Genomic DNA, 13,565 nt, shown 5'->3' with positions numbered 1-13,565 from the left:
ATTCACCGAAGCCGCTTACGCCATCTCCGTAAGGCCTCTCTCCCGGTCTCCCTACGCTAGTGGCGCAAGCCCGGGGACAGTGCGGAGGTGTTCCGCTCTCGGGCGCCAGAGGTGTATTCTGGACGGAGGGGCGCCAGCTGCGTAGCTCGGCGCGGGGGCAGTCGGCGGCTCCCGCGTAGCCGCTACGGTAAGGTCGCAGCGGCTTACGGCAGTGGCGCTGCGGAGGGGCGGGGGGACGCGGGGCGGGGCCGGGAGCCGGCGGCCCCGCCCCGCCAGGCTGACGTAGCGGGGCTTTGTGAATCCCAGGCTGAAGTTTGGTTGAGTCACAAGAGGGTAAATAAGGATGTTTCGGAGACAAAGAGGCTCTTAAAGGCGCAGCGCCTCCTGGTGTCCCCCCCATGGGGGGCTCACATGCATGCAGCAGCCTCTATGGGGCAGGCCACACATGGCATCATGCGGAGGTCACGCCACGCACACGCCTGTCACAGGGGCCACGGCCAGCGATGCCAGCTCTTGGGGGACACCGCCACTGGGCAGCGAGGGGAGCTAGCCGGGCACCAGCACACGTGGCGTCATGCAAAGGTCATGCCACATGCATGCCAGGTGCAGGTGCCACGGCCACTTCCCAGGGGAGCACATGTGGCGTGATGCAGAGGTCACGCCAGGCACTTATCTGTCAGGGGCTGCTGCCAAAGGACATTGAGGGGAGCCGGCCGGGCATCAGCACCACCTCGGCCAAGCCCAGTGCCAGGGCCGTGGCTGTGCCCTCCGGCCCATGCTGGCAGAACGGCCGCACGCGGCGTACGTTGGTGCAAGCGCAGTACCGCACCGTGTGCTCCTGGGGCATCGCAGACCTGGGAGGGGCTGGGCTGGGGCGCGTGGAGCAGCAGCATCCGCTGGGAGTGCCACGGGGGCACAACCACTTCACCCTCGGTGGGGGCAGGACCACATCCTGGCATGACTAAGTCACGCTTCCCTAGGCAAGTGTGTTTGTATTGAACCAGGCCCTTGGTGAAGCTTTGACGCCGCCTGTTGCCACCCACTTTGGATTCATTTGAACGTGCTTCATTTGGCAACAGCCTCAAGCCATTTTAGAGGCCCTGACAAACAGATGCATCAGTGCTCGGGGAAGGCCGCCAGAGCTAAGGTCGTCAGGTGGCAATGCCCCTGAGGTACCATCCTCCCACTGCACCACGACGGCATGATTTGGTTATATATAGTCTGTCCTTGTAATTGTGGCTCTCAGGCCACTTTGCCCCACGGGGAACATCCATGGGATGTGCCGTCACGCTGCAAAGCATCCGATGGGTTGTGATGCAGCACAATCGCACTGTGACTGACTGCTACGCTCAAGCCCCGTAGCGCTAGTAGGCGACACGAATGTCCTGTAAGATGGCTGTGCGGACAGAAAAGCCGGTCCGACAAAGAGCTAGGCTGTTCTTGCAAGGCGAATCTCAAAAGCTCACAGAAGACTTCAGAAACTGATCTAGAAACGGAAGGCAGGACCATCAACCCTTTGGCAATAAACAGCTGTTGAGCACTAAGCCTGTTCTGCTTTGTCTAGCAACCTCCCTTTCCTCTTCCAAATCTCTCCCCAAAGGCATCTTCTACACATCCTACCGCATCTTGGTTTTCGTCCAGGGTCACGTCCGTTTCAGGCACCGATCCTGCCCACACTTCCTCATCGGCAAACATCCCCCAACTCTTTGGACTGGGTCCTTGTGTTGTCACTTCTTGAAATCCAGTTCCCCTTGTTGTGCAAGTCCATTACAATCAAAAGGATTTAAACCAAGGATGAATTTGGTCGTCTGTAATCCCTTTGTAAACATGCATATCAGCATGCAGCTACTACGTAAGTGATTACTTGTAATAATGATACAGAGCTAAAAACATCCCTGGCAGTACTGCTGAGGCAGGTGACCAGGAGTCTACTTCGATGCTCTGCCACTGAATTGCTTTGGGATGCTGGTAACGTCACCGAACCTATTTGTGCTTTAGTTTCCTCAGATAAAATGAACCTAATTGATACATACGCTCCACCCAGGAAGTCTACAGTCTACCCAGGTTTACAGTGGGTAGATGCAATGTCCTCCCTCCAGAATTCTCGACAAAACTGCTCATCAACTTTCACACGAATATGATCAGACCCCAATTTTGTGCACAGAAGCGTTGGATTTTTCAGCACCTTTCTTGGCTTTGCACATGCACTCTAGAATCTAGCTTCCAAGTCCCTGTATTGACAGGTGGGAAAGCCTGGTTTTCAGTCATGTTAACAACACGATTGAAAGCCCTCTTAACATCTGTCAAGACACAGGCTAGCGTGTTTGAAGCCAGGTTAGTTGGCCTTACTGTTGCCTAGGGAGAGCCTACTGAGCTAATAAGATTGAAAAACAATCATTTTGCCTAGCAAGGGAGGACCCCAGGGAGTAAAAGAGATGCCCTATGCGCAAAGCAGTCGATCCACTGGTTTAGAGCAGGCAGCTACATCAATGGATATCTTTGCTAACGCTGAAAGGGCTAAATCTTTTCATCCCCGCTCTTCCCCCTGCCCCATTACAATCCCACTGACATCACTGGGGGGTTACCGATATAATTAAAGGCATATTTTAGCCCTAAGAGTCAGCTTGGTGGCAGCTGAACGGTAACATGCATTAAGAGCAGAATACATCCCGTTAAGACACCCAGCATGTTGTTTATGCTTGTAAGACATACAACTAAAATTTTGGTATCTCTGGTTACAAAATGCATCATTTTGGTATTAAAAAGATGCACGTGCAACACTGGATGTGCCTAATTTTCTAATAATGACCCCACAGCTTTTATTTCAGCAGAGTGGATGTGATTACCGATGCAAACAACAGAATTTTTTTCATAGAACTTCCCAGCCACCCTTAAATGGCACAGAACTATAATGAGCCAAGGGCCAGATTTCACCAGTGTAACTCAAATAGTTTGACCAGAGCCAATGGGGAGGTGAGTTAAGAGTTGCAGAGATCAGTCTTCACTTTGTTTCCCAGGGTATCCAGTAGGTTGGAACTGCTAATGGAGTTACAGCGAATACTGGTTGCTATGAATCATTAACCAGGTCTTACTAACCCCAATACCAACTTAATTTATTCAGAGTTAAATAAATGCCCATGCAAAAAAAAAAAAAAAAAAAAAAGGCTCTAGGCGCCCTAACAAATAATTAGACTTATAGGCATAAATGATGATCACCCTTCAGCAAAAACAAAAACAAAAAATCATATACAAATAATGAATTATCTCAGCCCATCAATAAATCAGAGTAACAAAACACCTCCTTTCTCTCACCCACTCCTTTAGGAAATACCTTTAACCTTACACTCCAAACCTTGTCTAATAAACTAGTTTTGCAATATACCTGGAAGGTTAAAATTATTTAGGAACGAGACATCTATTCTGTCCAGTTAACTCAGGGCTGCAGTGCAAGATCCATCGATGAGTGAGGGACAAGAAACTTTTTTTTTTTTTTTTTTTTTTAAAGGATGATATACTCTGCTTCCGCAGGTTATGTGCTGAAAAACTGGTGCGATGTAATTTAAATAACTTAGAAGCTTAGGACCTAGCTAAGCCTCTGGGCATGGAATTCCCAGTGACCTCAAAAACCAGCTCAGCATGAGAACCGCTTACAGGAGCAGGCAGTCTGGGCTGATTTTAACGACGATGCTAAATTCTGAAACGAAGCAGAGAAGATCCTTGTCTTGCAGCAGTTCCTTGCAAAGTTCCTTGTTTCATGCAAGTGGCATAAAAACCTTGCAGCTGCAGAACTGGGGTAAACAGCAGGCTGGGATTTATTTAGCAAATGGCAACACGCATCGCCGAAAAATATAAAGAGAAGAAAATCGCATTCACCAGCCGGGAAGCTATTGAAGGTTTAGAGCCAAGGAGACAGATGGTTCAAAGGGACCAAATTTCCCCAGCTTCCCTTCCATGCAAATAAATCACGGCTGCATGATATTGCATCGTTAAGCCCTCCAGTAAATCTCTGGTCCTCATTTTGCAACTCCTTCCTTAGTTCTGTCAGCTCACTGATATCAGTTGGACTCCCGTCCAGTAAAGGTGTGTAGAGACAGTGCCATTATCCGAGAGAGTGGCAGGCGCTTTATTTCAACAGGTAAGAGGAACCCTGCCAGACCTTTTTTTCCCCCCCAAATCCATTGCTATCACCTGAGACACAAAAGATTTTAATCTAGCCAGGAGCTACAGGAGAGACTGACAGGCCATGAACATACCCAAAAAGAGACACCAAAAACCAAATACAATTTTCCTACAAAAGACACGAGTTTGCACTGAGGGTATAAAACTCAACAAAGAAATCAAAGTCAACCTCAGCACAAAAGAAAAACTAAACGGATCTGTAAAAATCAACAAACAGGGAAGCCCCACAGATTTCCCAATCTTTGGTGTATAAAAAGACTTGGCATCTTTACATGAAAATATGGCATATTTTTTTTATTAATGGTATCAAAATATTTTCCAAGGGGAATCCAGAAAACTCACAGTTAGTGGTCAGCAGGCAAGGCAAACAGAGAAGAACTAACCCTTGCCTGTGCGTGCACACAGCTGCAGTTTCTTCTTTCTCCCCCATTTGGTTGAAGAGCTATCCCCTGAATCAAGCATTTCCACAGCACTGAACAGCCTCAGTGGCCAATGGTCAAATCACTGGAAGTACTGAATTGAATAAGGGACCAGGACAAAAGGAAAAACACGTTACATTTGAGACCCGTGTCCGAGAGCGGGTGAAGAAAGAAAGCGGATTCTCCTCCTGGGGAGATGAGCAGCGTTTCTTTGTTTTAGAGGGAGGAGAATGCACTAAGGAGCTACGGGCTGGCGTTCGTGATCTGAGGACAATCGGGAAAGGGGTTACTGCCCCTGTAAAGGGCACCCCCCCCCAAAAAACAAAACCAAACGGCCTCGTGGAAGCCTTTTCATCTCATCCCAGCTACAGGCACCTGCTGCTGCTTGCGGATCTTGTTGAACAGTTCCATGTACTGCACCATCGAGTCAGCCGGGCTGTAGATGCTGTCGTGCTTGTTGCCAAACACGGATGGGATTCCAGGAGTGTGATTCCCCATGAAGCTTTGCATGAACTCCATTAGCAGGTTCCAGCAGTCATTGGCTACCACACACGGGCAGTACTCCACCTGGCAACACAAACAGCAGCGCTAAGAGATGGAGCAGAGACAGTCATGATAATGTCCCTTCCCTTTTAAATATATATCTGGTTGGCTAACAGCTTGGACTCCGATACAGAGCTGCTCAGCGCTTCGAAGGCAGAAGAGACGTGGTTTTCCTTTTGGGGAAGACAAGAAAGAAACTTTCCTTAAATCACAAGTAAAACAATGGGCCATCTTGGGGAATGCCCAAGGAAACTCTCCTCAACTGTACTTTCAAAAGCCAAGCTGGGGGAGGGAGAGAGAAAGAAAAGGTGATCAGAGAGCTGCAAATGCAGTCTGTATTAAATGGCCCCTGGCCTTGAGGGGCTAGATAGCACAGTGGGTGTTAATGCACAAGCCTTTCAGCTCGGCGTACCTTGGGTCGAATATCAGGATGCATCGGAAGGGCTTGGGGCTGGACTAACAGGGACACTGGATGTCAAGAGGGAGGTGCTTTGGCTGATCCCCAGAATAAGAAGGGCAAGGGGCAAGAAACAGACAAGGTGCTGCCTGGCAAAGCCCATTGGCAAGGGTTTCATCTCACTAGGGCTAGGAACAGACATTGCATTTGCCCCCTGACAAGTTGTGCCTGTGCTTGTCCCGGAACAGAAATATCCTGGGATTGGTGCATCGACACATCACCCTTCTCATCAGGGTTTAGTGAGTGGCTGAATGTACCACCATTTTTCTGCTGTTGATCCATGATGCAATCCTGGCATAAGCATTCAGGCACACTATGGGACTACTTGACCCATGAACCTTTTGAGGGCTGTGTCCCAGGACAAAGGACATGAACCTCTGAATGATTAAACTTTGTCCTGGGATAACATGGTTTAAAATGCAATGCTGGCATGTAGCCTAGGGCATTAGCCTCACCTTTCTCCAAAAAACATAGCTGTTCCCACAAACCTGCACGGACAACTGCTTGTGAATGGGGCTCGGCTTATGACATGCTATCCTCACCTCTGCGTGGGAGCCTGGCTCCTGCTGTGTACTTTGGATGAGGTAGTCAAGAAAAGCACAGCTGTCTGCTCAGCTGGAGCCCCAAACTCAAGGTAGGTACTAGACAAGCTTTCAGGCACAGGCCAGCAAAGGCTGGAGATTACTGCTCAGAGGCACCTAACCCTCACTGGTTTCCGAGGCAGCAGTTACCTAACTGTGTTTGAAGATCTGGACCTAACTATCAGCTTCCTCTTTTTCTGTGGCAGCAAAACCAAGCAATTCATTTTCAAAGGATTTCCCAGCTTCACTCAGTCCTGCTAGGGTGGCTTTTACTCATGCCTCCAATCTCCCCATGAGGCCAGCCTTTACAGCCCATGAATCCAATTTCCCCACCAAACACCTTGCATTCTCTTCCATGTTGCTTCATAGACCCTGGAAGATCTGGAGCTAAAAATCTGGCAGCCCGTGGCATTGTACTTCTACAAATTCACCTCTGTCACGATGCCTAACTGGTGGGCTACAGCTGATGCTTGTGACCCGAATCATCAGTCTTGCTGTTAGACAGGGAAATCACAATGCAAGGTTGAGGGACCTTTGCTACACTGTGTACTTACAAAACTTATAACAGTGGCACCCCTGATCTCTGGTTGGAGCGTCTCATGAATAGAGTCATCTTCCCCCCTGAAATGCCAGGGGAACACTTGTGTTTACAACGAGGAAACAGTCCCCCTGCCACATGGTAAATACAAACCCAGGGGCAGTGTGAAACTGCCTGGGCCCTGCTTGTCATTTGCCCCAAACAGGAAACATAAACACATCTGAAAAATAAATTAGACTTTTGTCTGTCTTTTTTTTAATAACCTGGAGAAGAGTTATTGGCATCTGGCTCAAATTCAGGCTTTTGAGTTTGATGGTATCCCTTTAAAATCAGATTTGTTGGTATTTTTATGGTACTTGCTGCTATAGCAGCTCAAACATAGAGGAGTTGCATAAGAACTGTCATTTTTAGAAGAGGTTTGAATACAGCAGTGATATTTGTTAATATAGGCTGGAGAAATGATGCTCAAGAGAGGACGGCGTTTCCTGAGTTTCCTCTGATAACTTTGACTAATCCATTTTCTCTGTTGTTCAACTGTCTCCATGCAAGGGGCAAGCAGCGCCCCACTGTGTGCAGTCAGCAGCCTTTTTGCAAATTGGGCCTAGCAACTCAGAGAAACACACAAGACGCCCGTTCCGAACACATGGATCTCCAGGTTTGCTCACGTACCCTGCTAGGCAGCAGCACAGGCACAACACCACGTATCCCAACCTCCTTTCCTTTTGCCCTAATCACATCCTTCCTCCAAAAGGCCCTAGTGCTAACACTTAGGCACTGAATTTCAAGCTTATGTGCAGGCCCAGTAAATCAGTGGGCTTACTCCCATGCTTTACAGCTACGCAAAGGCAGAATTGGGACCTATACTTCCAAGGCTTCAGCTACGAATAACCTTCCCATACTGAAACTCTATGAATATGAAAGTCTACGTAGGCATTCAGCAAACTATTTGTCCGCCTTCTTAACTTTCAGGAGAGGTTTAAGTTGCACTGAAGCCAAGGAGTCTTAAAATTGGTGGTTGAATAGTTTCCTGAATCAGTGCCCCTTCCTGTATGCAGGCTGAGCCAGTCAATTCCTCGCTTGTCCTGTATATCAAACACGACGAAGAACGGCCTTACCTCCACAGATATGCCACGCGCACTGGGCCCCATGGTAACAGTGCCCACCTTCACCAAGAAGTCACAGTACTGGTACCGCGTTCCCCGGCTCTCAATCTTGTTTGCCTTGGCATTTTGGAAGAAGCCTTTCAGTTTCACCATGAGGATGTCAAAGTTGGCATCTGCTATGAGGCAGGGGCCATTCTCAAAGAGAGCAAAACAGCTGAGGGGATATTCGGAGTTATGCATCACATACATCAGCTTGCCAGTCTGCCCTGAAAGAAGAGCAACAGGGTTTTAGCTGTAAAACAACATTCCTCTCCTGCAGGTTGTAAAGAAACATCTCTTAGCTTTTCCTTTGTCCTCAGCTACCCTCTGTTATTTCTATTGCAGAACACTGACATTCTTTATTAATGCTTATGTTCTGCACACTGGATGTGTAGATTTTTTTTTTGATTTAGCACAAAACAAAGCATTCTTCTTATTTATAGTAACGCTGCTACAATCCCAGAGTATAGTCTGATCCACCATGAGCAAAAAGCTGTTCTGGGGTATTTCTGGAAGGTACTTAAACCAAGAGATAGCCTTTTAAATAGATGACTGCAAGAAGGACTTCCCTCCACTTATAAGACAAAAAAAACAAACAAACAAACAAAAAAAAAGACTTCTGCTACTTTTCTTCTACATTCACGGCTTTGAAGTGATCAGCAGCAGGACAAGGTTTCCAGAAGTACTTTGAGCTGCAGAGCCCAGTATTAACAGCAATCTCTGCGTAGGCAACAGCAAAGCCAAGCAAATTCAGACCCTAGGTAGCAGGATAGCTATACAGGGTCAGCAGTGACCTCTGGAGATAATTACAGGGGAGCTGTAGACTCACTATAGTCAAGGTTGAGACTGGCTGTTTGAGTCTTTTTTTCTTTTTTTTTAAGTGCTCTGAACTCCACATGCTTATCCAGATGGTCCTGAATACGTCTGTGTGTGGAGAAGATCCAGGGTAGATGTAGCGGTACAGATTTGTGGTTGACCGAGGAAAAAAGGGCCACTTTCAGTGCTGACACTCACCAGCATGTTCAAAGGGGCTTCTGAACATCAGAAAAGGTGCTCAGACTAGAAACCCCTGTTCTAAAGAGTGGCCTGAGATCAAGTGATGAATGCCAGTGCCAGGATGCTGTCGTCAGCCAGAAGGGAAACTTCTACACGTTTCTCAAGAGAAATCAGCACACACGCACACAAATATCACATTTCAAGCTTTCTAGAATAACGCATCCAACAGACACCAAGACACTTAGTCGTTTTGGAGAGGGGAAAAACACCAGCTCCAAAGGTAACGTCCGATACTGGAAGCATTTTAGTCGTGTGGTACTTTTTTTAAAAAGTCATCACAAATCACAATGGTTGTCCCCACCACCCCTGCACCATAAACTCCTCTAGGAAAAAAACTAAGCAGTGCACACACTGCAACAAACCTCTAGAAAATGATGTTCTAGCCCGAAGGACTTTTATTTGCAAATCTTTTTCACTCCAGTTAAAATGGAAATTCTGTCACCTTAGCTGAGACAGCGCTGCCAGCCCAGGATGTTATTGCTGGGGGGCACCAGGCCTGTGGGTAGCGTTAGTGGTGCAGGCTGGAGTCCAGAGATACCTCAGATACAGCATCACTACAGTCAGCAGTGCTCAGTCTTTTGGCCACATGGGTCGGTCAGCCAGACTGGGCCCTGGGCACCTGGTCTGGGCTCTGTGCCACCTCCCCTTGGCCCTCTGGCACCTGAACTGGCCACCATGCTGCCTCCCCTGCCCTACACACCTGATCTAGCATGCAGGGCCACACTATCCAGCCACAGGGCTCCTCAAGGGTCTGGAAATTTGGCAGCAGGGTTGCTCCCCCCACCACCACATTTTTGGACTGGCGGGCAAGGTTCTCTGGGTAGATGTGATATCTTTTTAGATCAACTGAGTTGTTGGAAAAAAGTTCTTGGCAAGCTTTTGGGCGCAATCTCCCTTTGTTAAGCATAGGGAGTCTCTGCCTGACGAAGGGTGACAGCGCCCGAAAGCGTGCCAAGAACTTTTTTCCAACTACTCAGCTGGTCTAACAAAAGATATCACATCTGCCCAAAGAACCGTGCCTGCCTAGGTCCTTGGACCAACACGGCTACAACCAAAAACCCAGAAACCTGGACCTGTGGGGAACTTTGTGGGCTGAATGACACGGCTCCACAGGCCAGAACTGGCCTACAGACCACCGGGTTAAACACCCCCGCTCTAAGTTGATTTGCATGAAGTTGCTCTAAAACCACTTATCTAGTAAAACCGTCTTAAAAACTGGTGTTCTACAACAAGCCCTGGGGCAGACAGCGGAAGGGAGACCAAGAACAGTGATGAATGGATCAATTCACACCTCGGCCCAGGTTGTATTCAACTCCAGTTATTTAAGAACTTGTTTTGATGAATGAGGTCACTTCACACCGCCGTGATTCTCAGCACAAGATGGAAAAGTCTATGATCTCAATGCAGCTGTAAGCCATCCCTGTGGCAGCAAATATAGCTATCCCGGGCCCAGGGGAGAGCAAGGGTGATGCATGCAGATAAACGGGAGAATATAATGTGGCACATTTACACATTCCCTGCATCTGCTTATTGCAGAGCAGCTGTGGCTGAAGCATAATTGCAGTATACCCCAGGAGGTCTTGCCAGTCAGAAGAGAGGCTGTGAGGCACGGCAGACACGTCCTTAGCTCTGCATTTCCTGGTTTTCCCAGGTTTAAGTACAGATGCATTCTGGAAGGTGTGAGGCACCCTAGCTTTGCAATAACAATGCTGTAGAGGAGTGAACAATACCATGCATGTATGATCACCTGTCTTCTAAGGCTCCTAAAGTGTTTCCAACCTGTAATTAAGTCACCCAACCCCACATGAGGTGGGTCAAGATTGCTATTTCATTTTAGAAGGGGGGAAAAAAACAGAGAGGCGCAAAGATTAACCATACCTCCCCCAGAATCACAGCCAGGCCAGAGAACAGACCCCAGGTCTCTCTCCTACCTGGGCGGCAAAAGTTTTACAAGCAGTCAGCAGCCACAAGAGCGAATGCAGAGCTCCGTGCCATCACCCCCATCACAACGGCCCACGTTGCAGGGACGGAGCTGCTAAAGCCGGAGCAGGCAAAGTCCAGCGGATTAAGCCTGCAGCAGACTTCATTTCCCAGCAGCCCCTGCCTGCATCACGGCAGCCAGTTTCCATGGAGACCCCAGCAGCGGCAGGACTGTGACAGCATGGGGCCAGGGTTTCCATGGAGACTGGCCCCACCAGCGGTGGCAGAGCGCGGGGCTGGACACGGATCTTGAGCCAGTTGTGGGCTCTGCCAGCGCTGCTGGGGCCAGCCTCCATGGAAACCCTGGCCCCGCGCTGCTGGCAGGGGCTGCTGGGTAATGGAGTCCAGCCACCAGCTGGATCCACCATTTTGCTCACCCTGTGCTAACGGGACCACAGCAGCCAGAAGACGGCACGGGCCTGTCCGCACAAGCCTTTGTTAGCTCTTGAATAGCAACCTTCTTTCTACCCAAGAGATGAACTCACTCTGCAGGCAAAAGAAAAAGATTTTGATTCCGCATAGCAGCTTTGAGCGGGGTCACGCTCCCAGGAGAACTGAGTCCCGCTAGCAAGATTACACAGCGCGGACCAGGCTTGCCTGAACAGCTCTTCCTTCCTACCGCTAGTTCAATCCCGTTCAGTAGCGGCACGCTGGGGAGACGACTGGGGAAAAGAAAGGTATAAACAGGAGCAAGACGAGGCCTCAGAGCTGGCTTTAGCGCGCCCAGCTAGAACAATAAGAGCACGCTAATTCACCTCACTACGAGAGCAGAGTTCAACCCAACCAGAGCTACTGGCTACTGCAGCCAATATAAAGTCCTCTGCAAAGCATTTCATTCAGATAGCGAAGTGACAGGCTGACCTTGGTTGCCCATGGTGGAGGCAGCTGTGTGGTAGGTCTCACAGTCGACACAAAACGTCCCTTGTTTCTCTGCTCCGAGCAGCTCCAGTTTCCTCGTTAGGATTTCAACCGTCTGCTGGACGCTCTTCCCCTCTGCCACTGGCACCTGAGATACACTGTCCAAGAGGAGTTACAGAAAAGAGTCAATAACCATAGATACCGAGACACCTTAACCAAGGCAGAATGCAACACAGCCAGGCAACACCGGTTTGCATCTAGAACCGAGAGTAAAAGCCGACACACGATGACCATTTGCTCTGCAAAGCATTTCGACGGTACTGTCAGCATCGCTTTGATCCGTCTTATCCGCTCACACTAGTGATTCTCAGCCAGGGTGCCAGGGTACCCTGGGATCGTTCCAAGAATGATAGCACAGTTAGGTATACAAACACAAGATAAACCCGGAGATTTCAAACAGATTTCCATTGCTGGGGGCTTTCTGAGTGCTTTACATTGGAAAAACCGCTCTATTATTTTCCCATGTTCAAGAAGTGGAAACTAAGAGGCGGCATTTGCTAACGGTTACCTCCAATTTATCCAGGGACGCCTTGAGTCTAAAAAGATTGAGAACCGCTGCTCTCGGCTTTTCAGGGCAAGGCCGATGCTACTCAGCGCCTCATTCATGTTTGGGCCTGGAGCATTACAGCAATAAACACGACCGGCAGAAGTAACTACCACATCTAAAGGCTGTCAAAGGATTGCTGTGATCCTCTAATCCGGCTTTTTACGTAACGCAGATTGCAAAGCCTTACCCAGTAACTTCTGCCTTGCTGAACGACAGCAGCAGTTCCCAAACCAGGGGTTGTGAGGCCTCGGCAGGGGGTCTGCCGGTGCTCCACACACACTGCTGGGTCCCGCATAGGGTTCTCATGCTTCCGGTGAACCGGCTGATTATAAACCTGCATTGCTAGCTTGTGAGAGAAATGGAGGCCGGACCGCTCTGCGAGTACGCAGCCCTGAGCTGGATAGCGGGTCTTTTACAGGTCGGAGACAGGCCCAAAGAAACCCTCGCTTCCAGAAGCGGGCAGGCACGGCCAAAAGTCCCATGTCTGGCGTTTTCAGTCCACCCCGCCACCCCAACCCCACCGTGCTCCGCAACCCAGAAAGCCCTACAGACAGCGCCTGTTTGCCCCGCACCAAGTGCCACAGTGACAGCTGTGTCGGGTCCCGATGGTCCCTGCCGCCCTGCAAACGGGGGACGAGCATCGCGAGGAAGAACCCGCGGCCAGGCGGCGACCGCTTTGCGCCAGGCGCCTGCCCCGTTCCGGCGACAACGGCAGACGCCCAGAGCCCGACTTTGTCCCCAAGGCCCTTTTGCTTCTTTGCCGACAAGCGGACCCCGCGTCTGTTTTTCTGCAGTGGCCCCCGGTGCCGTCACCGCCCTGTATTCGCAGCTGCGATGCTGACCTGGCTTGAGCCAGCCTGGTCTCCTGCCAGCCCCTTGCTCACCCCTCTCACCGCCTGCTCCCGGTGGCCGTACCGCAGTGGGGCCTGGATCTTCAGGCCCCCAAACGTTCAGGCCCCCCAGGTGGGGGGATCTCACCTGCCCTCGCCCCTTTGCTCCCTGCAAGCCCCCCCCGCCCGCACACCCCCGGGGCCCTACCAGGTGACCCCCATGCTGGGCCCAGCGCTCCCGGCCAGCCCCTGCCTACTCGGGATCCTCTTTCCAGGCGCGGGGGCCGCCTCTCCCGGGCAGGAAGCGGAGTTTCTAGCCCAGCCCCGTCCTCTCCCGGTGGAGGGGGTGGGGAGCCGAGTAGGAAATGATGTCAG

General features: G+C 50.1%; 1 protein-coding gene across 3 annotated transcripts; it reads right to left on the bottom strand.

Annotated features, from left to right (window-relative positions):
• Positions 1-4,169: 4,169 nt before the first annotated feature.
• MED20 (mediator complex subunit 20) lies at positions 4,170-13,537 on the bottom strand. Of its 3 annotated transcripts, XR_002103115.1 has the most exons (5): positions 13,399-13,537; positions 11,757-11,911; positions 7,833-8,086; positions 6,734-6,800; positions 5,076-5,165 (listed from the first exon to the last, which is right to left on the bottom strand). XR_002103115.1 is itself a non-coding variant. In XM_019546644.1 (4 exons), the coding sequence occupies exons 2-4, from the start codon at positions 11,767-11,769 to the stop codon at positions 4,950-4,952; spliced, it is 483 nt and encodes a 160-aa protein (XP_019402189.1). In that variant the 5' UTR covers positions 11,770-11,911; positions 13,448-13,533; the 3' UTR covers positions 4,170-4,949. The 3 variants fall into 3 exon arrangements, 2 of the variants coding, with proteins under 2 accessions (XP_019402189.1, XP_019402188.1); XM_019546644.1 differs by lacking the exon at positions 6,734-6,800 and having other exon boundaries at positions 4,170-5,165; positions 13,448-13,533; XM_019546643.1 differs by lacking the exon at positions 6,734-6,800 and having other exon boundaries at positions 4,170-5,165; positions 13,399-13,531.
• Positions 13,538-13,565: the final 28 nt, after the last annotated feature.

The sequence above is a fragment of the Crocodylus porosus genome, unplaced genomic scaffold (genome assembly GCF_001723895.1).
Source record: "Crocodylus porosus isolate Cpor-Errol unplaced genomic scaffold, CroPor_comp1, whole genome shotgun sequence".
Taxonomy (NCBI): domain Eukaryota; kingdom Metazoa; phylum Chordata; order Crocodylia; family Crocodylidae; genus Crocodylus; species Crocodylus porosus.
The sequence above is the reverse complement of the archived record's forward strand: the minus strand, read 5'-3'. Positions and strand labels throughout refer to the sequence as shown.

Bases quoted from the DNA above. Each gene is read 5' to 3' on its own strand.
- MED20 (XM_019546643.1), bottom strand. The intron at 8,087-11,756 runs GTCAGCCTGTCA...CTCTTCTTTCAG, and splicing joins CTCCACCATGGGCAACCAAG to GGCAGACTGGCAAGCTGATG. The intron at 5,166-7,832 runs GTAAGGCCGTTC...TTGTGTTGCCAG, and splicing joins CGCGTGGCATATCTGTGGAG to GTGGAGTACTGCCCGTGTGT.